Source organism: Vanellus vanellus (genome assembly GCF_965231255.1).
Source record: "Vanellus vanellus genome assembly, chromosome: 7".
NCBI classification, from domain to species: Eukaryota; Metazoa; Chordata; class Aves; order Charadriiformes; family Charadriidae; genus Vanellus; species Vanellus vanellus.
The window spans coordinates 40,955,981-40,983,913 of record NC_138912.1 but is presented as its reverse complement, the minus strand read 5'-3'; the positions used below and the strand labels follow the sequence as shown (position 1 = coordinate 40,983,913).

The following is a 27,933-nucleotide window of genomic DNA, read 5'->3' as shown; positions in this document are numbered from 1 at the left end:
CCTGTTCTATCGGGCCTCGTGATGGGGAGTCATCACTGCTCGCAGGAGATTTATTTTTGTCGTCTTAAGCAGGTTGAAAAATAAATCCACTTCCCATCCTTATCGCTGCTGCTGTGTGCGCTCTGAGACTGGGATGGGCAACACAAACCATCACCAGGTCTTTGAGAGTGCGATGTGCTGCTCTGGATGGGACGTGCCCAACATGGGGGCTGTCCCATCTGCCTTCCCCACGGGCTCCTTTCTGCTTTCACAGTGCCCCCGCCATGTGTGGGAAGAAGTCCAAGTGCTCCTTCTCCCGCCTGGAGGTGATCCTCATCGTTTGCCTGGTGTTGATGATAGCGGTGACCACGGTGCTCCTCATCCTCCACTTTCTCCCCAAAGAGGGCAACGGCTCGGATACAGGTAGAGGGCCACTGGGCCACTGCTGAACCTTCATAATCTTCTCTGCGTGTGGTCCTCTCGCACAGGCATGGCACGGTGCTGTTGCTCAGCATCAGGAGCACAGCGGCCAAACCCGATGCGAGCATCTCTCGGGGTGTGGATGTGCAGCCTCGGGGCCAGTGGGTGAGGCTGGCTGCAGGGACCCAGACAACCTCCCTTCCCTCTCTCTACCTGCTGGAGAGAGTCCCAAGAGCCCCTCGCTGCCGGCACCGCACCAAGGGCCTTCACAGCTCTGGCAATCCCATCACAGCTTATTTATGACTCCAACCCCATGGCCAGGCATGGGGCAGGTGGGTGTCGGGAGCTGCCCAAAGTTAACTCTCAGTTCACTTCTAATGTACCCCACGCTTGTCCTCTGGAGAGATAAAAATCTCATGGGAGAAGGAAACATTTTGAAGCTTTGGGTGTTTCCATGTCACAGGAGCTGTTTCCCAGAGCCAGGGACCTCCCCTGCCCTGGACACATCAGTGATGAGACGTTCCAAATTCTAGATTTTGATCTCAAACTGGGTGTAGTTTGCACTTTCTTCATATTTTTTGGTTGTAACATGAAAGAGTTTTGCACAAGCGATTCCTCTCTGTCATAGCTCTTGGAGGAGGAGGTGGAGGAACGGTAGTTTTAATGGGTAGCCCTGTTCACTCATGCCATTTTCAATGAGACACATGCCCTATGGTCAGTCTGTGGCCAGGGTGAGTGCTTCACTTCTTTGTTTGAAGTGACAGCCTAGGAAAGACCAGACTGGGAAGACCGAGCGTCCCCTTATCCCTATGCCCTGCCTTGAGCAGCAGTGGCTGGCCGAGGAAGACTGTGAGAACAGATCAAGCACATGGAAATGTTTTCCTACAGTGTTATCTCAGCCTCCAGTGATTTGATTCCTGAAATGCAGCTAATTTTATTTTTTTTTAATTTAATAGCTCCCAATGGCTTTTCTTCCGTGAGTTTGTCCAGGCTCTTCGTCCATCCTGTAGAAGGACTTCTGCACCTTCATGATGGCTGGGATGAGACATGATCTCCTTTGGGAGTCCTTTTCCCCGCCACTTGCCTGGAGATCATTGCCCAGAGGTGCTTTTTCCCTTCTTTGAGCTTCTGCTGGCTCTGCTGGGATTTTTTTTTTATATTTTTTTTTTTTTTTTTTTGATATCAGGGCACCAGCACTGGACACAGGATGCATTGGAGGCACCAGGGCGACATACAGATGTGCCCTTTTTCTTCTCTAGTCCTTTTGTGGTAGCTCCTGACATGCCACCCCCTTTTTCTCACTGCTGCTGAGCTGAATTTTGTGTGAAAGCAGCACTTACACCATCAGATCTGTTTCCTGCATGGTAGTGGTGGGCTTGGAGAGCTTAATCAGCGAAGCTAGGCTTTTTTCCCCCTCACTGTGAATCACGACACATTTCACGCAATCCAGTGACCCTGTCGTGTGAGCTCCCTCTGCAGTCCTTCATGCCTGGTCCAACCGCCTTAACAACCTCAGCACACTCGGACCACCTTGACAGCCCATTGGAAACACAAGCAGACAGTATCAGCTGTCCTTGTCCACGAGCCTGCAGGGTCCCAGAGGACATCGAGCAGGTTTCAGGCACGCGATCCCTTTAAAAAGGCTGGGTTGCCTCTTCTGTCCCCGATTCTGCTTGCTCATGTGTCCACTAATCTACTCTTTATTCTTATAGATTCCAATGAAACAACAGCTAACTACTTACTGGGTGTAGGTCGAGCTGACTGCACGGGACCTGTGGCAGAAATTCCTCTAGTAAGTTGGGGGAATTGAACACAGGGTTGGTGAAATACTGATTTTCATCATCTCTGAGTATTTTTTTGCATGAATTCTGGTTTAGTGGCTCTGCCTTGCCAAATGGTTGTTGTCTTAAAACATTAGGTGAAATTTCCCTGGGGCTTTGAGCAACCTGCTCTAGTGGGAGGTGTCCCTGCCCATGGCAGGGGGAAGGAACTCGATGATCTTTAAGGTCCCTTCCAACCTAAGCCATTCTATGGTTCTTGCAATCACAGGGCAAGATAGTTGCAGGTCTGAGTGTTCATATGTTGAATGCATCCTCTCAAGCTCTGGCAAATCTACTTAGAAAAATAAATGCAAATGAATAAATCGCTCAATATTTTGGCTGCGTGGGCTTGATGGAACTCTTCCCTTCCAGATGGGATATGCCAACCCAGACCAGGTGGGCGGTGGACTCCTCATGCGCCTCTACAGCCGAGCCTTCATCGTGGCAGACCTTGATGACTCCAGGCGAGTAGTGTTTGTCAGCGCTGACATAGGAATGGTGTCTCAGAGACTGAGGCTGGAGGTACGTGGCTGGAAATGAATAATTGGCACAGTTTGGGTTGTCGCTAGTATGAGCATTAAGGTTGTAGTTATTGCTAAATAATACCGAGCATGGTAGCACATTGGCTGTTTGCTTTGGGATCTCCTTGCAGCACGATCTTAGAGAGACGTCGTGTCTCTGCTGAAGAAGAGCTTTTGATTCCTCAGCAAATGAGGCTGGCCTTTGACCATGCTTTTCTTAGCAGAAAAATTATCACGAATGCATTTGAATCACGAGTATATTATCGTGGTGCCTGTGTAATGCTGGGCCTCCAGCACCACAGAGGAGAGAAGGAGATGCCAGAGGACTGGGGACTCCTTGGACGACCTGCGCTTCACTGCAAGTTGGCCATAGAGGTCCTCAGTTATCAGATTTTATTGTTTTAAGGCTCTTGCCAAGTCAACAGCTATAACCTACTTGTTGTGACACCAGTATGGGAGTATCAGGCAGAAAGAGAAGAGCGGGAAGATGAATGGTTGGGTTTTTTGTGAGGGCTGATACAAATGTCCATAGCCTTTGGGCATGAAAAGGGGTTTTTGAGGACCACCTCCTTCCTCTTAGGTGCTCAAGAAACTGAAGAGCAAGTATGGCGATCTATACCGACAGGACAACGTCATCCTCAGCGGCACCCACACGCACTCGGGGCCTGGTGGCTACTTCCAGTACACCCTCTTCTGGATCACTAGCAAAGGGCTAATCAGACCGTCCCTCAACGCTATCGTGAATGGCATCATAAAGGTCGGTGTCATCCAGTCTGTTGACATGAGAGCCCATAAATGCAGAAAAGGTGGGGGGAGGTATGTTTGTGACTAATGGAGCTCTTGCTGTGATGTTTGTGGTAGTACTTCCGAATGTTGCAGTCTTAAAACATGTTTGGAGGTGGGTTTATGCTTACCAGTGAAATCAGATTGAAAAAAAAAACAGAAGTCTTGAAGTCTTTCTTTAGAAAGAGGCAGTTTGGGGTGGTTTCAAAATATTATCATATATTTCTAGAATTTTAAACTACTTCAGAAAAAATAAAACCCCCTCAAATTCCCAATACAATGTTGGGGACAGGCAGGGGGGGAAAGAGAGTTTTTCCAGACAATGTCATATATGCCTTACACGCATGGATTAATATTCCCTGCCTTCCTGCTTTTCAGAGCATTGATATAGCGCATCAGAACATGAAGAGAGGAAGGCTTTTTATAAACAAAGGCATTGTAGAAAACAGTCAGATCAACCGAAGCCCTTTCTCCTATCTTGAGAATCCAGCGTCCGAACGAAGCAGGTAAAAGCTCCTCAAGCAGGAGAGAAACAGAGCCCTGAAGAGGACCCTTTGATTGGGACCATCACCCAGCTGCCTTGCAGCTGGTGTCTCTGGTCATTGGTGGGATGGTTGAAAATGCGGAGCAAAGACCATGGCAGAACGACACTGTTGCCATCCTGGGTGCTTGGGTGTGTGTATCCCCAAAAATTAGTTGCAAGAGTGGGCTTGAAAGTTGTGGTTGTCCCCTGCAAGCATGTGAGGCATTGGTCCAGTATGTGGCCTCATGCTTTGTTTAAAAAGAAAAGAAAAGAAAAAAAAAAAGGGGGGAAAAAAAGTCTTTAGTAGATGTGAGCATTTGAGTTAGGTGGCACTTTAATGCCATCCTTGGTGCATGAATTTGTATTTGGAGAGAGCTTCTCTCTACATCCTCTGGAGAAGCAGCACCTGAGGTCGGCAACAACCATAACTCTTACTTTCACAGCTCTTTTCAGATGCTCCTTTGAGGTCTCACTGTGCTCCTGTAATATCTGTAGTAACCTCTTCATTTCCTTGCTCAACCTAGTGGAGGAGTAACGTGTCTGAGCAACGCAGAGCGCTACCACAGTTCTGGCGCTAATGGGATTTCCCCGCTTCATTTTCAACCAGGTATCCATCCAACACAGATAAAGAAATGGTGATGCTGAAGATGGTAGATGGGAAAGGACAGGAGCTAGGCCTAATCAGGTACTGACCACCAAAGTAACATGTTTTTCTCCAAATCCTCATAAACCACAGTTCTGTAGCAGTTCTGTCTTTCCACACAAGCTCTCCTTCCCAACACTGACCCCTGCCCATAGAGCGTTGGTCACAGCTTGTCACCAGAGGGTCTCTGAGTGCATAAACCAGGTCAGCGTTCCCCAACTACTCTGGGACATACAGCAGCACCTGGCCCACGTACAGCTGGGCATGTCCCCTGGCATGACCCAAAGGCATCTGGGGAAGATGACCGTAGCTGCTCTTCCCATGTAGGGGTGCAGAAAAATCCTCTCTGGGGCTCCCGCTGTGCCCTGTGAAGCAGATCCCAACCCCTGCATCTCCAGGACCCTTTGGGCTCCTCTCCTTTTGGTTATTTTCTTTAACACCCCGTGTTCTGTGGGAAGCATGCCATTCCCACAGGCAGCGTTTATGACACCTGTCCTATCAACAGAACCGTGGGGCAGCGTTCGGCCACACGAAGTTCAGAGCTCAAGGCCAGGCAAATGAACTAATGTGCAGTAACAAAGCCATAATTGTGTTTTCCTCATTTATAAGTCACAAGCCAGAGTCTGACTGCAAGAGGAAGAGGAGGGTTTTCTTTTTTGTAAGAATGAAAGCATTCCTTTTTTTACACCATTGACCCCTCCTTATTCTTTGAAGCAAGAAAATAAAAATGCCTCCAAAATAGATTTCTCTGGACTCAGAAAAGAGTCTGTTCGGGTGTGAAATAGCTCTTGGTGGCCCTGATAATTACAGTGCCAAATTCTTGTGGCCTCAAGACCCGGACCATCATAGCCATGAGCCCTCCTGGTCAGGAAGGGAGAGGATGGGAGTAACTCAGCCCTTGTTAATCCGTCCCTAGGAACCAACAGTCTGCGTTTGTATTCTCCCAGAGAAAATTCCCATAAGTCACTTGCAAATATACAGATTGAACAAGTCAATTGCCAATATGTAGACTGAACAACGCATTTCCTATGTGTGTCTTCTGACTCCTCTTCAGCTGGTTTGCCGTGCACCCGGTCAGCATGAACAACACAAACCATCTTGTGAACAGCGACAACATGGGCTACGCGTCTTACTTGTTCGAACAGGAGAAGAACAAGGGGATGCTTCCTGGAGAGGTGGGAGTCTTTTCAGACTACTGAAAATAATGGGGGGGAAAGTGCTGCAACAGGAAGGGGATGGTTGGTGCTTTCTATGGGCCAAAGTAGGTTCTTTCAAACAGTGAAACAGGACAGCAGAAACAGATGAACGCTTTGATTTATTTACTTTATTCCTCTAGAGAAGAGAAATTGCAAAGTGTACTCTTGACTCTCCAAACTAGTAATCAGTGGCATTTATTTAGACTTCAGGAATAAACCAAATTGATTTCGATTCGACTATTGGAAATACTAGAAAGACATGTGTGGGATACTTGATCCAAAGGGATCAATGTATTGCACCTGTGGTGTGGCATCCAGTCCACGGCCAGCCCCGCTTCTTACTTACATCTTCCAGCCAGTTCTGCCTTCTGATTTTCATTTATCCAGAAGATTTGCCATCCTCAGAGTACAAACACGGCTCCTTTAAAAAGCATTATTTTCCCTGCAATGTAAATATGGACCTGAACTCATCTCACAGACACTTTGAGTCATGAGTTGATTTAGAGGGTGTCCTGGGTGTATCTCCAGCATGTATGTTGAAACAGTTGTCCAATTCCTATTTTGATACTCTGGGCAGAGGAACACGTGCAGTTCATAGCAAAGATGGAAACTAAAGGAAGTCTACCTAATTCCTGCTTGCAAATGTTTCTTTTTATAGTGGATTGTCTAACGGCTTTTTAACAAGACTCGACTGGTGTGTAGTTATGGGTGCAAGTCAGTGCAAGTTGACATGCACGCAAAGTTAAGTGTTTGCAGGATTCAATATTTAGCTGTATGGTCTGCTGGGCACATTGTGTCTAGCAGTCTTACAAGAAAATGGCTTAAGAGCTGGTAATATATCAAAATATCTTGTGTTGACACATCCCATCTCTAAAAGAGGGGGGAAAAATTCGGAGTGTCTGTGAGAGCTGAATTCAGCTGACACTCAGTGTGTAACCAGCCTTGCTTCTAACAAGTACCGTTTGGTGTTAACTCCTGCAGTCAGATCCAACAGCTCTCACCCAGTAAATCAGTCATGGTGAAAGCCTGGCAGAAGAAAAACCCTGCGCAAAGTGCTACAGTGGTCCGTTAACATCTGATCAGCAATGTGAGAAACTGGGGGCATGGGGGGAAGAGCTGCTGCTGAGGTGGAAGAGAGAGATGAAGGAACGCTGTCTGGATACCAAAGCGGTGTGAAGGTCCCCCTCGAATGGCAGTTGCACCTTGTGCCGTCCTATTCTCCCTTGCTCTTCCTGCCCCTAACCCTTGGGACACTCCTAAATCCCCATTCCAGTCCTCCCAGTCACTTCAGAAATATTTTACCAGCATTGTGTGCTCATCAACTGACTGTAATGCAAGCCTTGGCTGCAGGGAGAGCTGCAGGTGATGTTTGCAATCACCACAAGGCACTAAAGTCCATCTGAACCACATCTGGTTTTGGCAGGGCTCTTTCGTTGCTGCCTTTGCGTCCTCCAACTTGGGAGATGTGTCACCCAACACCAAAGGCCCGTTCTGCGTAAACACGGGGGACTCGTGCGATAACCCACAGAGCACCTGTCCCGTGGGGGGGGTAAGTATGTCTTACCTCATCTACATTAACTTCTGAGAAGGAGAAAACTCGGGGTGGAGCAGCAAATACAGAGCCACTTGGTGGACCGCTGTGCGTGAAGGGGACATGAAAAAAATCAAATCACCTCTTTTTGGACTATTCCGGTTACCTCTTTCAGGAACTTACTGTGTCTTGTCCTTGTACACCCTGTTTTCTGGTCATTCAGCCCAAACTCAAATTTATCTCGCTGCAAAGGTTAGTGTAGTGACGCGGTGGCCAAATTTGAGATGGCTATCAAGAAGAAATTAGTTCCCACAGTATGACAGTCCCTTGTGAACTCATCCACTCTGCAGTGCCACATGTTCTCCGTGTTAACTGATCGCTAGCATTTAAACACATTTCTTAACAGGCAACGATGTGCATGGCCACGGGTCCCGGTAGTGACATGTTTGACAGTACAAGAATCATAGGGCAAAATATCTACTTGAAAGCAAGGGTAAGTGATATTTTGTTTTATGAGTGAATGCTGTCATCAGAGGAATGCATGTTCATTTAAGCAACTTTTTTGCACCCGTTTTTGTGAATGTTGGTAGATTTAAATTACCCTGAAGCCCACACTTATATGCTTAAGGAAAAGTTTCGTGATTATTCAGAAAGCTCACGCTTTTATTCAGATACAACATTGTGGGTGTTGCAATTTGAAAATGCAGGTTTGGGCTTTTAATCTCAATATTCCTCATTGGTATGTAATGTGGATGTTGCCCCTTATAATCTCCACCTCCCTCCTATGTATGCATCTCGGAGGTGTCATGATGGGAAAAATCGCTGGTGTTGAAGACTCTTAGAAGAGCTCAGGGACACCACCACGTGTTGGCCAACTTTGGCATCAGACTCCCAAATGAACGCAAAAGTGAGCTAAAATGCGCCAGCTTAAACATCCACAAAAGATACTCATCTCGCCCTGCTTGACTTCGCATTTACACAGCTGGTGCCCTCCACCCTATAGATTCCCTGATGTCACCTGTGTCATTGGGCTCAAAAGTCACCTGAATTTACCGGTTCCCCTTCTGCGGCTTCATGTAATGTGAGAGTAGTCAGTAAGAGGACATTTTTTGGCACCGTTTCAGGGACAGCAGCTTGTAGGAACTGGAACGGGTCCAGCGGAGGAGTAAGAGCAGAAGGCTTGATGGTGGCGGTTTCCTTTTAATTGCATTTGAGATGCTTGCCCTGGAGTCACTCCAGGTTGATCGTGACTTGCAAGGGAAAGCTTGTCCCAGTCACAGCGGCCCAGCGTGTGTATCAAATGGCGAGGGAAAACATTGCTGTCTTTTTTAACTCAGGTGTCAACAGAACCAAGAAATAACTCATATAGCTGAATCTCAGAAGAGCTGAGTTCCAGATTTCTTCTTCCTCAAGGATTTCTACCTTGTGTGTTCCTTAGGAGCTGTACGAAAGTGCTTCCCAGGAGGTCACAGGACCTCTCAGCTCAGCTCACCAGTGGGTAAACATGAGTGATATCTCGGTGGAGCTCAATGCCACACACACGGTAAGAGCAGGAGCTGCCGGGATGTAGGCATAAGGAAGGAAGAAATGTTATATTCTTACAGCGGGACTCAGCACGCTGAGGGGAACTGGTTTTAAAATACTTCTCTTTCATTTTTTTTTTTTCCTCCTTCTGATTAAGGTTAAAACATGTAAACCAGCCCTAGGATACAGCTTTGCCGCCGGGACCATTGATGGAGTGGGGGCTTTCAACTTCACACAAGGTAATTTAGGGAGCAGACGTCAATATGGCTTCGTACAAACGGGGAGGACATGGAGCAACCCCCAAATAGATTCAAACCCCCAGACTCATTTAGGAACATCAACGGCTGGTTGAAACACAGCCTCCAAAGGGATGGTTTTTAGGAAAGTGTGATCTTACAGCTCCCTTGCAAGTTTGTGTTTGTTAGAAAGCTTCTGGAGAAGGGTACGACCATGCTCTGAAGGAAGGAGGGCGCTGGATGGGGAGTGGGGAGAAGAAAGAGGTGGCTTTGGGGCAGTCTTTCTCACTTGTTTTCATTACCCAAAGGCTGCCAAGATGAAGCTCAGCTGGGCTGAAGCTCGGCTTTTCGAATCACCCCAGAAAAGGGAGATAGTCAGAATCCACAGAGAAATATCTGATCCCACATAAGCAGGGAGTGGGTAATAAATGAGTTTTCTGTCCAATAGCTGCTTGGGCAGCTGAAGGAACAGCATTTAAAAGATGCTTCCCCCTCAAGGCTCAGTAGAAGGGGACCCGTTTTGGGATGAAATCCGGGATCAGCTGCTGGGAGAGCCATCCAACGAAACAAAAGCCTGCCACAAACCCAAGCCAATCCTCTTTAGCACCGGAGAGGTAAGGATACACTGGTGCGTGCCCTGGGAAGTGCAGAGATTGCTGATCTGGGGTAGGTTTTGGTAGGGCACTATAGACAATGTCTGCACCAGCCCATATGTCGAAGAACAAGGAGGGAGAGAGAGCTGCATGGTCTTTGAAGGCATGAAAATAGAAAGCAAGGAGCGGTGTTGTCATCGAATCATAGAATCGTTAGGGCTGGAAAAGACCTTTAAGATCATCAAGTCCAACCATTATCTAACTCTTCCAGGCCCACTTCTAAACCATGTCCCTGAATTGTCATTAGTTTGCATCAGAATGAGAGAGGCGGATGTTTTCCTCTTGCAGAGCATCTTTTCCATATATCCTCCCAGGAGGAGGGACCAGTCCCGCTGCTCTCATTAGGGTCAAAAAACCCAATTGAAGATCCACCCTGGCCTAATTCTCTGCCTGTGAAACAGCCCTGAGTAGGATGCACAGGGAAAATGCATGAGGTCAGGGAAAGCCAATGGTGCATGGACCTCAGCATTGCCTCCTGGCAGTGTCTGGCTTCAGGACATCCTCTACTGGTGCTGAGGTCTTAATAGCTCTGGGCAGATTTTTCTTCCATCCTGCCATTGGTTTCCTGCCTTAATCCACAAGAGGACCTTTCTTTTTGTCATGTGACAGACTGGTCCATGCAAAATGAAGTAACTAATTTGGAAACTCTGGGGACTGTATCAACTTACCTTCTCAGTGTTGTCTTCAAGGGTTTCTGCTGGGCTTTGACTTCCTCTGGAAAAGTTCTGTTTTCTCTGGTTATCTGTCATGTTTGTGCATGTTTGTCCTTTAGAGCACTTAGAGGATGCCATCTGGGTGAGGCGATTTGTTGTTATTCCTTTCATCAGTCCCTTTACTTTCATCAGTCCCCCATCAGCTTTACTAGTGTCGCTTTGTGTTCAGTCAGCTCTTCACCTCATCTCTCATAAAAGGAGGTCCCAGCGCAGAACCTCGTCCCACCCCACCTCCTCTGTCCAGGCTGGTGCTACTGAGAGTGAATTACACTTTTATTCTTACCACTTTATCGTCTTTTGAGCATCGTTTTACAGATGCTTTGGCAGGACTCCTGTTTCTGACGTGCTTCACAAGGTTTTGTCATTCATGTTTTGCCCCCAGTAACTTGCTCCCCAAAAATCTTTTTGACTTGGTGGAGTGGGGTTTTACATTTCATTTGCTGGAGCCGTGTCACCCTTGAGCTCTTCTTGTTCTTAATTTCCTTTTAATAGGATGCTTCATTGTTACCTAGCTATTTATTTTTTTTTAAGTTGAAATGCTGTAGTGTGTGGTTTGGCTGCTGCCATGGTGCTGAGTCTGAGTACCGTGTGTCCCTGCTAAGGGGCAGTTGGAAGTCAGGGCTAGGTCAAGGGTTCCCTGAGCATCACCCTCTGGGTGACTCAGAAACTCTCCCCCTGCGTCACAACGGAGGGTGCATTTGCTCCGCTAACGAAGAGCTAACTCGCATTTCCCATCTCCATTTGGGCTCTCTGATCTCACTCATTCGCTTTTGCTCTCCTGGTGAGATGATCCATCTTATTGATCCTAACGCTATCCTTTGCCCGTGCAGGTGAGGGCTTTCTAGGTGCTGTCCTGACCTTATTTACCACTTTGCTTTACATTGCCCTCTGGCAGCACATTGTTTTTTGCCTTACATGTGCCTTATCTCTCTGTTATGGTCAGTCAACTTGCTGTACATGTGGATGTAAAGCCCTTTCTCATGTGCCTGTCTACAAAGTAAATGTATTTGCCTGATTTTTGACTGTAGGAAAGAAAACACTTCAGCTACCTTTTTTTTGTTGTTGTTGTTGTTGTTGTTACTGTCCTGCAATAGTCACATCCACTTTTTTTTTTTCTTTTCACCTCAGATGACTCGGCCTCACCCATGGCACCCTGACATCGTGGACGTTCAGATTGCTGCCATTGGATCGCTGGCAATCATTGCTGTTCCCGGAGAGTTCACGTACGTATTTCTTTGGCCTTGTTCTATGCCTTGCAGCTGGCCGCGTTCCATTCAAACTTCCTGTGATACTTCTGCATGCAGGTAGAAAGGGGGTGTAGGCTAAAAATTGTCCCCGGTATATGATAGCTCTGCGGGCACTACACATGTATGTCCACCGTGTGTACTTTCTTGTATACTGTCTCCTCTGGTTACCTGGGGTTTCCTGTTTTCTTTGTGCTGTAGACTAGCCATGGGAAGGGATGAGATGCCAACAAGCTTCCTAAATAATTTTAACTGTTCATTGCAAAACGCAGTTTCAATGAAACGAAAGGAACTTTTTAACTTTTTTTTTTTCATGCCACAAACACCATAAAGATGAATTGCACTGACTGTCGACGGTACAATGGTGAAAATCTGAATAGAATAATGATTTATTTATAGGACCTTTTGTTCTACGCCACCTTGCCCTGGGGTGCATCCAGCCTCACCCTGGCTGTGATGATGCATGTGAAACGTTTAGAGGTGTTTTGGTTGAGCTCATCACAGAGAAACCTTAAGGGATGCTGAGCAGTGCTGCAAGCGCTGTGAGAATTTCTGGTGTTGTGCTGCATGTCCTACCAGCGATTCCCGCTTTAGCTCGCTACATTTCTGGAGACTGACGTTGTTCCCTTAATGCCCTTAGGACCATGTCTGGACGTAGGCTACGGGAAGCTGTTAAAAAAGTAAGTTGCTGAGGAAGAGGTTTCTCCAGAGCGCAGCATATCTGGAACTTCACACTTCTTGATTCTTCTGGTTTTTCCTTTGCCTCCTGCCAGCTGGGTTCACGGGTCTCACATCTCACAGATGTTTCCTTCTCACAATTGCTTCATACACGTTCTGCTTGTGCTTATTGACACGTAGGAGAAACGAACATCCTCCCCAAAAGAAGCCGATCAAGCTTCAATCCGTTAAGTCAACGCAAGATAATTCAACTGGGATCCAGGCACAACTGATGCTAGCAGGAGTTTTGTCTCTAGGATGGAGGGATTTAGCTCCTTAATCCCTACCGGGCTTTTTCAACATGAGAACTATTTGAAAAAAATGGCAAATGTATTTTTTCTGTTTTCCTGATTGATACATCCTATTCTCATCTGCAGCCTAAATACCATCTTAATCTCAGCTGCTGTCTCCACAACTCACCAAGCCTGTCTCACGTAGTTCTATCACCCATTTATTGGGGAGTATACAGACATCAGCCTCAAAAAAACCCCCTGAATTTATTGAATTTACTGGAGTATGAGGTCATTTCTCCTCTTTTTCTTTGGGAAGTGAATATGAGACATTAATAAAAGGAAATCACACTTGTAGGGTTGCGTTCCTGAAAACCAGCCCCCTCCCCGCCGTAACTTTGTATTCTGTCCTGGTTAATAATAATAACAACAACAAGAATATAATTGTGCATTAAGTAGTTGTTACAAGATAAGTGATTTCTTTCCTTTCTTAGGAATTTGATTCTCATGGTACACCAAGAATGGACGTTGTAATCGCAGGTCTGTGCAACGTCTACACCCATTACATTACCACCTATGAAGAATACCAGGTAAATGTTAAAATTGTGGGTTGAACATGTCTAACTAAGTTCAGCTTTTGGTTATATGGGATGATAATTCATGTGAAATTATGTATGTTTAGAGTACTTTTCCTTTGCCACAAAAAGCTGAAGAATCTGTGGCAGAAATCACAAGACCTCTTTGTTTATTCTGGACCAGATGACGTGGTCCAAGGGCCAATGTGGTTTCCTGACCATAGCTCCTCCATACTCCTGGATGCTTTAATGTGGAAATGGTCAGATGTACTGAAGGGAGCTCCTGTGAGTTCAGGTCTGTTTTAGCAATCTCCTCATGACTTGGATGAATTAGAAATTATCTTCATACGGTGGCAAAATTGCCGGAAGAAAGATTTGGAGCTGTAGGGTCGTAAGGTGAACATGGGTTGCAGTGCCACATTGCTGTGGAAAAGACCACAATGTAGCTTTGCAAGACGCAGTTTTAAGGGTCCCCACAAGTCATGGAAGATGCTGTGCTTTGAGGAAGATTTGGACCATTGGATGGAATGTAGAAACCCTAAAGTGGGAGGGACGTTTGGAAGAACTGGGGCTGTCCAACCCAAAAAGTTGGAGAGGAGACGACCTACATCATAAGCCTTTAAAAGGGTAGAAGAGTTGTGATAGCTGGAAGAGTGACAACCGGTCCTCCCTGTTTGTGATAGACTGAAGAATGAAGAGTAACCTGAAATTGCCCCAGAAATACTTAGGCAAGTTGTTGGCCTGTCTCCCTAGCAGTGAGGGAGTAAATAAACCCCTGTAGGTACAGTGCTGATCTTGTCTTGGAGCAGTAGGATGAGCTGTATAAACTGCTCAAGAGTCCTTCAACCCCTCCTTTTCCAAATTTGTCCTTTGCTAGGTTCAACGATATGAGGCTGCATCGACTATTTATGGGCCGCACACCCTTTCTGCTTATATTCAACTGTACAGAGGACTTGCAAGGGCTATTGCTACGGTAATCAAAATTTTCTATATGCCACATGCTGCTAGAGACGTTTAAATCCTCTAAATGGTGATGGCTATATTTGTTCCCTAGTGAGGCTGCATGGTTGCTACTCTCTCTTTTCTCATAAGAAACCGCTTTGAGAAATTCTCATGTGGTATGAAAATAATTCCTGTAATGGAGGTCTTATACCTCTTGAGAAATTCTGGTTGGTTTTGTTTTTTTTTTTTTTTTTGTTCAAAGCTTAGGAAAAAGGTACCTCCAACCCTTCAGCATGGCCTGAAGTTGCTGCTTTTGTACCAAGAGGAAAAAAAAATCTGCTACCTTTCTGCTGTCCACGGCAGTGCTGATTACTGGTGTGTCTGTGGACTGTGTGAATGGGCAGGACTGGTGGGCGGGTGCTGCCTCCTGAAGTCATGGGATATTCTGGAGGGTGGACCAGGGGGAGAACTCAGCAACAGGGCAGCGGGTGTCCTGCAAAGATTGCTCCTGCATGCAGAGCACCAATGAAGATCCTCTTGTTTGTTTTTACACTCACTTTATTGCCCTTGTTCTTAAAATCTATCTGTCTAAGCCATGGACTTGGATAAAGAGCCACAGCAGTGGTATGATTCATCAGGGAGATACTGGTTATCTATGTGTATGTATAATGAGCACATCTTCCCTCTCCCAGAATACAGTTCAGGATTTGCCACGTGGTCCAGAGCCCCCAGTTTTCAATATAGGTAACTTGACTTTGGTGCCTGCTCTCACTGCCGATCGCGCGCCGACCAACAAGACTTTTGGGGATGTGCTACAAGAAGTGAGACAACAGTATCGAGCGGTGAGAGCTTCAAGGATTTGCTAAAACCTGTTTAGGAAACCGCCTCTAAATTCTTACTCCTCGTGGGAAAAAGTCTATGTTTTCTAAAGGGTTGTGGTGCTCTCAGATCAAAAAGGTCTCATTGCTCTTAGCGGGCATGGTTGAAGAGGCAGAGACAGAGCATTTTCATGTCAATGTCTTTTACTGAATGTGATGAGAATGGGTGAATGAAGGGGAAAACAAAAGCCCTTTATTCAGCATGAAGAAGATTTCCCCTTCTGCTTCGACATAAAATAACAGTTGATGATTAAATAGGCAATTTTTGCACAGTGATTTCTCTACAAGCAGAAATCGGGTCACCTTTGATGCCTCTGGTATGGAATGTAAATGAAATAAAAATGTCAGAAAGAGTTCAGTTTTCAATGCTCAAAATTTAGATAAGGTGTTCAGAGCAAGGACTTTAATCTCATTGCTGTCTCCAGCAGTAAGGTAGGAAGAAGGCAGGGAGGCATGCCTAAAAATCTCACCTATTTCCCTCCCTCTTTTACACAGAAATTTTATGTACTATGGTGGAGCTTATCCAGCAAGCAGGACAAGTGGAATGGCAAGGCACAGAATGCCAGTTCACAGTAGAAACTGTCCATTGCTATTGCAACAAGTGAAATAATTTAAAACAAAACAAAACAACTCAAAAAAATCCAACCAAACCACTAAAAAACACCTATGGCCTCTTCAAAGGGTGTTCTTAATGTGCAATACGCTGCTCAGCCCTTAATATAAATCTCAATTTCCCCCCTAGAGAGAAGTTGCTGAAGTAACTTTTGTAGGCGCGAACCCCAGGAGCTCTGCAGAGAATGCGGTAAATATGATGCGACGACACTGCAATTGGGGATGCTCGGCACTAGTGACCGTTTAGTTACTGCCTCTGCCTGATGCGTTTTAATCTTTGACGTTCGGGTTTCAGAAGGAGTAAGATTGTGTGCTTCCAGTGCTGTTGTTTTTTTTTTCTTTTTGCCGGGAGTTCAGAAGAAGATAGTTTCTCTCTTTAGCACGCGCTTTGGGAATTCACACCAACCAGAAAGTTTTTGGGGCAAAGCCCTTAATTTGGTCAGTTATGGACCACTCATGATCTCTTCATGCTATTGAATTCAAAGGCACCCATGCTGTGCGTTAGGCCAGACACTCTTTCTTGGTAGGTATCCAGTGCGGTCCAGTCGTAGGAAGCATGGTCTCTAGTCTCCATCCTATCAGTTCTAATCAGCATTATTTTAATAAAACAAAGAAAATTAGAAAAGTACTTAATTTGTCCCATCACTCATCTTGCATAGGCATTGAGAGCAAATACCTCGCCTATCCCCTCTCTTTTTAAGTTCTTTATCATTTTCTGCGTCATTTCTTAGCTTAAATTTGTGCTTTGGCTGCGAAATATAAGCATTTTTGCCAGTAATTACTGCATTTTTCCAGTAAAGCACACAGAAGCAGTTCTCCAGTTTAAAGTGACACAGAAAAGTAGAGACGTGACTGTCCCTTCAGCGTCTGGCTAACTGTTATTTTTATTCCAGACTGAACACAACTTCCTGGCGGTGGAGAGATACGCCAATGCTTCAGACAGCTGGCACGTGGTACAGAACGATGCCTCCTGGGACACCAGGTGGGTGCCCTGACCAGATTTCACTGTTCCACAGAATCCACAGAGCCATTTGAGTTTAACCTGACGGGCTTCATTTCGGAGCTCCCAACCATAGGTTGGCTTTCTCCCTGCAGATGATGCTCTCTGGGGATGGATTAGTCTGTATTTCATGAATTGCAGAAGGTTCATGGTCCAACCTGTTCATAGCCTACATCCATTCATTTGCCATGCTGTGCCGATGAGAGGATACCAAGTAGAAAATGTGAGAGTTTCACCGCAGTAGGGTTTTCACAGGGAAAAACCGGCCAGTTTTGCTGTGCATTATAAAGTAGAAATGGTCAACAACTTAAAAAAAAAAGCCTGTGAGAAAGAAAATTAAGGTTAGAGATGTCAGTCTTAAGGAAAAGTATCCACAAAGCAGCAAAGCTGGTGTTACCTTTCAGAGTCACACCAGAAGTCAGCCCACGAAATAAGAATACCAAAGGCCACCTTTTGTCAAACTGTTCGATTTCAAGTTACTCCCCTGTTTGAATAAGGATGATGATCCCTGAGGATGTTCCGAGGGCTGGAGCACCTCTCCTATGAGGAGAGGCTGAGAGAGTTGGGGCTGGAGAAGAGAAGGCTCCAGGGAGATCTTATTGCGGCCTTCCAGTACCTAACGGGGGCCTACAGGAGAGCTGGGGAAGGACTTTTTGCTCGGGCACGGAGTCATAGGACGAGGGGGAATGGCTTTAAACTGGAAGAGGACAGGTTCAGAGTGAACATTAGGAAGAAGTTTTTCCCTGTGAGGGTGGTGAGGCACTGGAAGAGGTTGCCCAGAGAGGTTGTTGAGGCCCCATCCCTGGAGGTGTTCAAGGCCAGGCTGGACGTGGCCTTGGGCAACCTGGTCTGGTGGGAGATGTCCCTGCCTATGGCAGGGGGGTTGGAACTAGGTGATCTTCAAGGTCCTTTCCAACCTAAACCATTCTATGATAATAAACCCAGACATTTTCCCATCTGCCTCCACAACCTGTCTGTGAGAAACCGGACCTCAAAAAAATGTCTGTCTTGGGGTCTTCTGACCTTGCAACATCCCAGTGCAAAAACAAGGTGAAAGAGGCAACATTCTTGACAGCTTGGCTTCATCAGGAAAGTCCTTCTCTGGATTTATGATGAGCATCTGATAGGGCATAATTCTCTCTGCCCAAGCACAATCAGCTGCTCTCTAAACCTAATCTGTTAGCCAGGACCCCAGCTGTCCCAAGGCAGGAGACATTCCTACCTGCACTTGGAGCTCTGTGTTTCTAAGTGCTTGCCCTCTGTTTAACACGTGCGTTATGTCACCTTGTCACTCTCATTGATGTCACTCTTTCCGGTCAAGTTCCTTACTTGAGTAAGGGAAATGATGGCATTTTATCACCCATAGATGTAGCCCTGCCTTCTTCCCTCCTCTTCCAAAAAAAAGATTTCCCAAGATCTTGGCCAGGAACACTGAAAATGTTTAATAACATGTCACTCGAGAAGATGTAAAAAATATAAAAGTGCAAAACTTGAAGAATACACTGCCGTGATGCTGGAAAGCTGGCAATCTAGACAGCTTCCTTTCCTTCCTTGGGTCTTTGAGCAGTGCTTATGTACTTCTGCCGATAAGGAAGAGGAGTTGTTTGGCCTTTTCCTGCCTAAAAGGGCTGGCCAGAAGGCAAACCCATGCAGACAGTAATGTCTCCCTTCCTCCTGCCCCAAGAAAATACCAAACACCACAAGAAAGGGGAAAACAGTCTGTTAAGATGAAAACAAGTCACTTTTTAAAATGGCAGTAATTAAGAGGATGAGGACAGGGACAGATGAATATTTTTACTAGATATTAGTGGAATCAGACTGCGTTTTTTTTAAGTACAGGAAAAAACTGACGTTTGATACCATTGAACGTGCTGACATTGCAATAGGAGAGTAGCACAAGAGAACGTGTCGTTTGTTAGCTTAGTGTTGTGAAGTGTTAAATAACTTAAAGCTGCATTTGCAAAATGCATATTTTCAGGGATCAAACGATACGAAGGTTTACTCAGAGGAGGTGCAGCTTTTGGGGAAGGAGATAGCTGTTATCTGCCCTTTGTCCTGCGCTCGCCATCAGAGCAGGGACAAAGCCGGTGGAGACTTGCCCTTTTGCTGGATGCCGTCTTGGTGTTTGCCGTAGAGAAGTGTTTGGCCCTGCCCTGAGCCAGCCATGGGGGCACTAATTGCTTTCTTGGGACTGTTTAGGAGGAGGGGGTGAGCTACAGGTAGGAATTTGCCTGGCCCTGCCTTTAGCAAACAGCCGACAGAGGTAAGACGTGGTTAAATCCCCATGAGCTCATCTGTGAGAAGCCTCTTCCCAGGTGGGATCTGAGCTACGTTCCAGTTCCTGAGTCCCAGAGCAGTGGTCCTGTTTCACCAAGCCTGGCGGGCAGGATGGGGAGGAGGCTGGGTGGTGGCATAGATCTATCACAGCAGCATTTTTAGGTCACCGCATTGCAGCCAGGCTGCAGGTCTCTGGTCCAACCCAGCTCACACCAGGGCCAATGTCACAGCTACAACAGGTGGCCTGGGGCCATGTCCAGGTGATTCAGGGTGGTCCCCAAGGATGGACATCCCCCACCACTCTGGGTCACCACCTCGCTGTCTTCTCCCAAGAAAACATTGTCTTTGTGCCGAGACAAGTCAGTGCGATCCACAGCCAAAACCTTGAACAAGAGCAACCTGCAGATACGTGGGCCCTGTGTCAGCTTGTGGTCTCTGTTTACCAAACCAAATTTCCCCCATCATTCACTGTTTTTCACCCAGTCCTGTCTGTAAATATTTATTTCGATCTTCTCAGTAAGACTGGTACGGGGAAACTTTTTAATACCATTTCTGATGAATCAACATATTTTGTTCATCTGCTTCCTTTAGTTAAAGCTCTGAAATGGGGGTGCTATCTCAGTAGGACTTGATAGATCTCATGTCTGGCCTGGATACAATAAGGGGGCTATCCCACAGTGCCCTTCATTGGCAGTGTCAGAAGAGCAGGTTAATCTCCTTCATCTCCCCAAGAAGTGCTCCATCACGGCCGGCTGAAAAATCCCTCACCCCCAGATGATGTGTGGATGTCTGTAGAGTTTTGAGGTTGAGCAGAAGTGGTTTTGCACAAGGAGTCTGCAAAAGAAAACGGGAGCCTGATGTGGAAATGGGTGCCAGAAGTCCTGAGCTCGATTGTGAGAGATTTTGCTTGTGACCTTCAATAAGTACTCGTCTTCTGGGTTCAGCCCTCCCCTTAGGTATGGAAAACTAAGCTGATGAATGTTGCTCACAGAGGTAATGTTGTATGGGGTTATGATATGGAGTTGGGAACGTAAGAATGCGTTGGTAGAAATATTCTACATCTGCAAAAAGGACCACTGACTTGTTTTTCCATGTTTCCAGATATTTTTCAGCCCTGCTGGGTTTTGGGTTAGCTTGTTAGTTTCTGCTCTGATAGCCTAAATACATGAGGAAAGGTTAAAAGCAGCTCTTAAAATACACTTAACTGGAGTGCATTCATCTCATTCCACTTAGTGAGCTCTTGGGATATTAAAACAAATGAAAAGTGGATTTCCTTGCTGACTGCAATTTTTCGTTTGCCTGCTAGGTTTTACTGGACCAAAGGAGTATTTGGTCGAAGCAATGTGACTATTGAATGGCACATCCCTCCTGGCACAGAGCCGGGCGTCTACAGGATACGGTACTTCGGGCACTACAAGAAAAAACTGTCTAATCTTCCTAATCATGCTATCTCTGTTCCATTTGAAGGCACATCTTCAGCGTTTGAAATCACAGCTCTGTAGGTGATCTGGTTCGTTAAAGGAATTGTTTCCTTTGAGCAGTAGATTTGGTATCTCCGACGTTCACACTGCATACCTAGGAGGTTTTTTTTGTGTCATACATGACTCCATACATCATCGCTGTCCCTCAAGCGCTGCTGGTTGTCCTTTGCTGTGCAAAGCTTGACTTCCTGCAAAGTTTTGACTTTTACCAGCAATTCAGTCTCACTAGTCCAATGTGTTCTCATTCAAGCGGTTCCCGTCCTGGCCAGATCTTGTTGCAGTTGATTCTTACTGTAATAAAAGATATAACTGTTTTTTCTGTAGTCATTAAACAAGTGCTGACTGATTACAAAATAGGTGCTCTCAGAGAGAATTAGTGCATATTGGGAGCTAATCCAGACCATGAAGTAATCCATACAATTGAGCCTAGTCCATAAAACTGGAAAGAGCTGCTGAATTCACAAGGCCTCAGAAGAGAAGACTCCTTAAATGTGCTTGAAGTGCAAAGCTGACCTCTAAGGCTGGTAAAGAGATAAATAAGATAAATACTCATCAGAGTGGTTTGAATATTACTTCATATAATCATTCCGGTTTAGGGCATTTGGAGGATTCATTCTCTGAGTTGAAAGCCACCATAGACTACTGCTGGTGGGACTACTGGTGGGCAACACTGTCAGATGAAGCAAATTGCACATAATTCTCCATAAATCGGTGGTCTCGGTTTCACAAGTGCCTGATAAGAATGGCTGTATAGGGTCCTACCTCAGAGGTCTCAAGTAAGGAAAGGAAGGTCAATCACTCGCAAAACAAAATACTGAAGCTGTTGGCTGTCTCTTACTAGACTGTGCTATTGCCTTTTACAAACATCACTTTTGAACCGACCAGTGTGCCACGTGGGTTCAGTGCTGCCCACCACATGTGGGTTTGTGTCATTTCAAGATTATGATGGGTAAGGTTTTGTAAGAGAAAGCTCTGAAAGCTCACAAATAATTACAAGTGTCCCAAGAAACTACAGATGGGCCGTCGGCCACTGAGTCCATGGAAGAACTACACGTATGCTCTGATTTTATGGCCTGAAGACATCATGCATCTGTGGCACAGTCCAGAGGCAGGGTGCTGGGCGAGAAAGACCTTGGGGCTGACTTTGTGTGCTCTTGTCCTCATGTTAAGCTCCTGCACAGCCCTCTGGCTACAACAAAGGGCAGCAGGTAGCATTTTACCCTCTAAATATCACTTTGGCAAACATCAAAAAGATCAAAAAATTAGGTTGCTTACATGTGCTGGAGGTTGTTTCAATAGGAGGGTGTCATGGAAGGGCACTGGGGTCGCACCAGGGGTCGTATGCAGGATGGGGATTTTGGGAGGGACCTGATGGTGAGGGAGAACCTACAGCTACTAGCAAAAGGTGACTGATGTCCAACCAGAGCAGGGTTGGATTTCATCATAATAAGTTTATATTCATTTAAACATCAGGAAGGACACGAGGTGGGCAGGCTCTGGCTGGATGAAGTGCTGCCCAGAGCTGATGGCCAAAGCCTGAATCACCTACAGGTAGGTCACCAGAAGGGCACGTGGCTCGTGGCTCTCCAGCCCATGAAAAAGATCAATGGACGGCTTCATCAAAGTACAGAATGAAGATGCCATTGAAGGGGCAGAAGGACAATCCCCAAACCTGTTGGCTGAAAGGGTTTCAAAATGGAAGGGTCCCCAGGAAGGCAGGGGATCTTGTTGTGGGGATTTCAGGAGCTGGCTGGACAAAACCATGACCACCTTGACCCAGTGCTGGTCACATGTCTCTCCTGAGGTGCCTCCCACCAGCGCTGCCATGGGGTGCTGTAAGTGGGGGTGGCTCCGCAGCCCCCTAGTCTCTTCCAGCCTCTGTCAGTGCTAGGTCTGGGGTCGACAGGGAGAAGAAAATATGCCTTTCGAAACTGGATTTAAGATTCTTGTAGTGTCTTACAGCTAAACAATTGTAAATGTTTAATAAGCTCCAACAATGTGTACCAATTTTGTATGCAATCTCTTTAATTCTTCAGAGAATCATCAGTCAGATAATTTTGCCTCTCTTTAAAACCAGTAGGAGAGAATGAATTATTAATTTCAAACCAGCTGCAATCAGTCTTGGAGATCCCCATCCGGAGGAGCTCAAAGCGATTGCAATATTGAGTCAGGAAAGGGTAAGCTTTGGAAGAACAAAACTGGGAATCGAATCCCTGAAGATGCTCTTGATGTCCTTTCCTAATAACTCGCCCAGCCGGCTCGTCCACCCTGTTCTCATCAGCAAAACTGCTCTGATGGCAGTGATGGTGTGTGCGGCATACGGGCAGCAGCAGAGGATGCTGCTCCAGCATCCCACCGTGCCATGGGACTGGGTGCTCAAGCTGCTAAGTGATCCAGAAAGTTTCTTGCAAAGCTTTTCCCACTTTGCTCATGTTTTCATGCAGGGTGAAACACATCGCAGCCCCTTAAAACAGGGTCAGGTGATCTTCATGAAGCACAGAAGCTGTTTTCTGGTCTGAAAATGGTGCTGCCTAATGAATCCCAGTATAACAATCACTGTCTCTGCTTGCCATTTCTTACACTGTGTAAACGAGAATAAATTGCACAGGAGCGCTCCTGTTTTCCTAAAAGAAATACATTGGGGGAAAAGAAATTGTGGTTCTTTTTTTTTTTTTTTTTTTCCCCTCAGGCAACACTGAGATGTTTTATTTGATTGTTTCAGATAATTTTGTTTGTATTATTGCATTATGCTAACCGTGGATTCTTTATTTTTTTTTAATTGTGCTCATATTGAACATGTTTATGCAAGCGAAATTGAATTGCACAGTTAAAATGCTCATGGGTAAGATTTACCCTCTAAAACGTGAACATCTGACCCCCAAAAGACAGTTTTTAGGAAGTGGGTCTTTCTCATGGGAGAAGAGGTGTTGAGAGCCAGAATTAGGGTACCTGAAGAGTCCCACCGCTGCCCCAGAGCAGGTCCCCTTGTGAAACACCCTGCAGCAGGCTTATTTATTTGTTTGCCACCAGCGGGCGCAGGCTCTTTGAAGTTTGGGGGAGTTTTTCTGGAACTTCTCACAATTTTTTGTGCCTAGGAAACTCAGCAGCTCCAAGCGCCGCAGCGTGAGGAGGGCTGTCGAGAGAAGTCCTTTGTTTTATTTGCTCTTTCGTAGCGCGGTGGCTGTCACCTGCTGTTGGGGTACAGCCACAAAACAGCCCTTCCCCGCTCCCCTTGCCCGGCATTTCGGGGTGCTGTGGTTGAACCCAGCAGCCACTAGGTGCCAGTGCCGTTTTACACGAGAAGAGGCTCGCCGCTAAAGCAAGAGCCGAAGCCTAGGCAAAATTTTCCAGGAATTTGGGCAACTTGCCAGTGGTTAAATATAGCATTACTCATCCCAGTTGCTCTTCCCTCTCTCGGGCTGCTCTTCTTCAATCTCTAGCCATCTGTGCCTCGCGTACGTGCTCGGGAGGCGAGCAAAACTCCGCCTTTATTTTTATCGCGGGACATAAAACTAAGGTGAACTTGAGAAACTTGTTTGTGTCCGCAGGCTGAACCGCCCCGCGGAGCTCTTCTGCAAAACTTGACCAGGCGGCAACTTTCCTCCTGCGCAACATCGTGTCCCTCCCGAATTTACTGAGGGTATTTGGAGCTGCAGAAGAGATGCTAAATTAGGATCTGACCAGAGGTGCTGGAAGGAAAGCGGAGAATCCCTCTGCTGCCTCCAGGATTTGATGCAGGCTTTTAGGATCCGTCTGATCCTGTGGTTGTCTGGTGCTGTTTGCATGCATTCCCACAGAGGATATTTGTGTGCAACCTATCTACAGGTCCACCAGCGGCCATCTGCTTTTTTAACGTCTTCGCAATTGGGGCTGCATAGGCATGAGGCGGGGCTGGACACCAAGGGACATCACTCTTCCACTCTTCTTTCCCTTACCCAGCCCCAAATCTGGACGGGCACAGTCCAGAGCAGCCCACCCCAAGCACCCCCTGAAAGAGAAGGTTTGGTGGGTAGGGGCTGTCTAAGCCCCCTGCTAGCACTTAACAAAGGGCAGCTGAGAATTACAATTTTAGCCAAGACCAAGGTTTTGGGGGGACACGATAGTTTCCAGCCCTTGGAAGAAAGAGTACCATGAGCAGCACTGGGGCCAGGCTGACACCCAGGAAGTTAGTGAACAGCAGTGATTTGTGGTCCCTGACTGGAATGTCATCCTTCAAAGGGTTTTGGTTTTGGTTTTGTTTTCCCCCAAAAAGGGAACTCCTGGTAGGTATGTGATAGGGAGATGAGACGGTGTATGGGAGATTTAGATGGGCTACTGGGAAAAGGGAGCCGTGCAAGCTCAAAGATAAAGCAGCTCCCCTTGGAAGTCACTGGAGAACTTGTGCCATGGGCTTCTAGAGGGGGTTTCAGTGGGACGTGGGAGGTAGTTTCCAGGTGGCATGTTTCAGGGTCTATCCAGCTCCAAATACGGAGTTGTTGTGTAATCCTTAGGCATGTTTTATTCTTGCTTCGCAGCTCAGATGTGAGGCCCTGTGCCGTAGAGGCCTCCAGGACAGGACTGGCTGGAAGACAAGAGAAGAAAAATGCAGTTTTTGTACCTCCTGCCCTGCAAGCAGCCAAACGTGTGGCCATCTGCTGATTTTTTCTGGGCCATTTGATCCTCTCATCTGTTATGGGCCACACACGTCTTAGGCTACTCGGTGGAGGATGGATATGGGTTTTGGTTTTGTCTTGATATCCACTGGGAACCCACATCTTTACAAAGGGAAACAATGTTTTTTAAGTTGGGTTGTGGGTTTGAGATTTCTTGAAAAATCATTCTTTGTCTCCAAAATTGATCAGCCAACTGCTGCTGAGCAAAGAGGGAATCTCAGCTCTCCGAGAGGGGAAACATTAAAGCACAAAAGCGAATTCTGCCATTGCCCTGATTTTAAAGAAAAAGAAAGCAGGACATCAGGAAAAGCTAATGAGGTAAGATAATAAAGCTGGCAGAGCTGCTGTTCTTGCTAAAGCCCAGAACACAGCTGACCTCTTTGTAAGTCTGGAAGAACAATGTCAAGCTATTTTGGCGAAATCTCTTTTGGCTTGGCAGGGAGGCCTTCAGTTGAGAGCTGTCCGCGACCAGTAGCAAGGCATCAGATCTTACCCCATTTCTGGGGCTCAGGATCTTTCTGGAAAGGTGTGAAACCAGAACCCCTTGTACTGGGTGCGGAAGCAGGAATTGCTATTGCTCAGCCGTTTAACTATGACAGTCTTCCAAGTAGGAGGCCCTTCTTAAAATGACCAGGACTGGAGATGATTTCCCTATCGGTGACCTGGCAACAGGCTCTTCCCAAGATGAGACCTATCCCTCACAGCCCTAAATCATGTATCGCCCCATCGACCCCCTTATTTTGCATGTTGCTGTCTCTCTATCAATACCAGCCCCGGGACACCTTCATTGGCGCCAGGTAAGAAACGAAGTTATGACGACTGTAATAAATTTACAGCAAAAGCGATTCCTGCAGCATTGACAGATAAATAAACATTGGCCAAAGAGTTGGTGAAAAAAAAAAAACAACCACCCCTTGCTTTTTTTTTACTTAAAATTGCAGAAGTATAACACTGCTGGTTTTCTGCTGCGTGTGCATGCCGAGTGTCACCAAAGTGCATGTTGAAAACACACTGGGCATTGCTGAGCAGCTTGTGACCTTGCCTGTCTGACCTCCAATCGATCCCTACAGAGCAAAGCGTGCTCTTATTTGCCATGTACAGGATGACCCTTGCGGATGAAACTCGGGGTATAAAAGGACTGAGGCATGTATGTTGGTTTAAAAAGTTTTAATGGTATTTCAAAATCCAGTTAATGTCGTTGGATTACTCTAGAATTACAGACTCGCTTCACAGAATTTGATCCCGGTTATAATTCCCTTGTAACGGATGATTGAGATGCCATTTTCACTTCATTCTATTTAAACTTACACGATTGTCCTCCAGTAAATGGATAGTGTGATTTTTCGCTACACTTCATAGTGTTAAAACTCTATACAAACATTGTACTATGTGTACAAAAATAAGTGCTTCATGCACACACTTTTTAATACTGCTTCGTGCCCTTTTCTTTGACATCTTTCTGAACTTATATAAATAGCTGAAAAAGCAGACTAAAGTTACCAAACGTGGAAAGCGAGACACATTTTCTGCCAACGGTAGTCATTTAGAGAGAGACACACACATGGATATGTTACTCGTTGGCAGTCAAACACGACTTCAAATACATAGACAGAAGAGAAAATAAAGCCACGATACCTATAACACTCTCGGTTATTTTGCCCTCTGTGAACAGGTTTGTCATTTTCTGCAAAGCCAAGTGTGCCGAACAGCAACCACAGAGGGCTTGTAATACCTTTAGGATCACCCTAATGAGCTACTTGATAAATACAAAGGGTCTAATAGGACCGCAAACTATGCAGCTCGGTGTGTTTTTGTTCCATTCCTAGTGAAATTGAGTCAGCCAAAGCATGAGAATAGGCAACACTTAGCTCCTGGTAGTCAATACCTTGTTGCAGACCATCGTGCTTTGTACAGCTTTGGGGATGCATGGGAAAAGCTCTGCTTGAAACGGGGGAAAAGCTCTGCTTGAAACGGCTCGTATGGTGCCACATTACACCATCATAGAGACCGGATGAAAAAACTGGGGCCAGATTTGTTGGAATTGATGGGCATCGTCAACCCGGTTGTAAATTCTCCCCCCCAAATGATTTTTTTTTTGGTCCTAGACAGAGCAGATTCAAGTTTTCTTAGTGTGCATTTCTGTATAAGATATTTTATATAGGATTAAAGTCTGCTGTAGTTATCTAACACTGGGTTTCTCCTATATCTCCAGAGCATCGTTATTCCTGCCTCAATCTGATGGCAGAAATAAATAGATAATGCCCTCCTGCTGTCAACCAAAGGATGCTCTCAGCATCCCCAAAGCGTTCAAACACACCACCAACACCGGTGCTCTCCAAAACGAGAGGTGCCTTTACTGTTGACGTGAACCCTCTTCCACTAAATTAATTTTTTGCAAGAACCGCAGCAGCCAGCAGCCTTGCTTTGATGTGTAAACCGGCACTGATAGCCAGGCAGGGCGCTTGCCATCCTGTTGAAAAGTTTCCTTGTATATGATTTTATTCCTGTAGAAGTGCCTGTTATTACTGGGCCATGGCTGTGAGCTCTTGTGCTCTAATTAAGTAGAGAATTGGTCCTAACGAATAGCACTTTTCTGGTCCTCAAACTTAATAGTCCTAAAAGTTTTCCTCTATTTCACTGAGTGTGCCATTTGATGGGAGGTGGAAAAAATACGCCATTATTTGCTTTTTTGTGACTTGTAGATGTGGCTGGGAAGTAGCAAAGTAAGAGGGAAAACGCTGCTGAATGCTTGCCTCCTGCTTTAAAAACCAAATCAGCGTTCA

General features: G+C 46.0%; 1 protein-coding gene across 1 annotated transcript; it reads left to right on the top strand.

Annotated features, from left to right (window-relative positions):
* Positions 1-263: 263 nt before the first annotated feature.
* LOC309674128 (putative neutral ceramidase C) lies at positions 264-20,621 on the top strand (the record flags this gene model as incomplete). Its single annotated transcript, XM_082486068.1, has 20 exons — positions 264-402; positions 2,112-2,191; positions 2,592-2,741; positions 3,321-3,497; positions 3,902-4,029; positions 4,654-4,731; positions 5,744-5,864; positions 7,309-7,434; positions 7,823-7,909; positions 8,855-8,959; positions 9,098-9,179; positions 9,675-9,790; positions 11,671-11,765; positions 12,427-12,466; positions 13,228-13,323; positions 14,186-14,281; positions 14,943-15,092; positions 15,871-15,930; positions 16,634-16,722; positions 20,324-20,621. 20 exons carry the CDS (start codon positions 264-266, stop codon positions 20,517-20,519), a joined length of 2,211 nt encoding a protein of 736 aa, XP_082342194.1. The 3' UTR covers positions 20,520-20,621.
* Between the last annotated feature and the right edge of the window lie 7,312 nt (positions 20,622-27,933).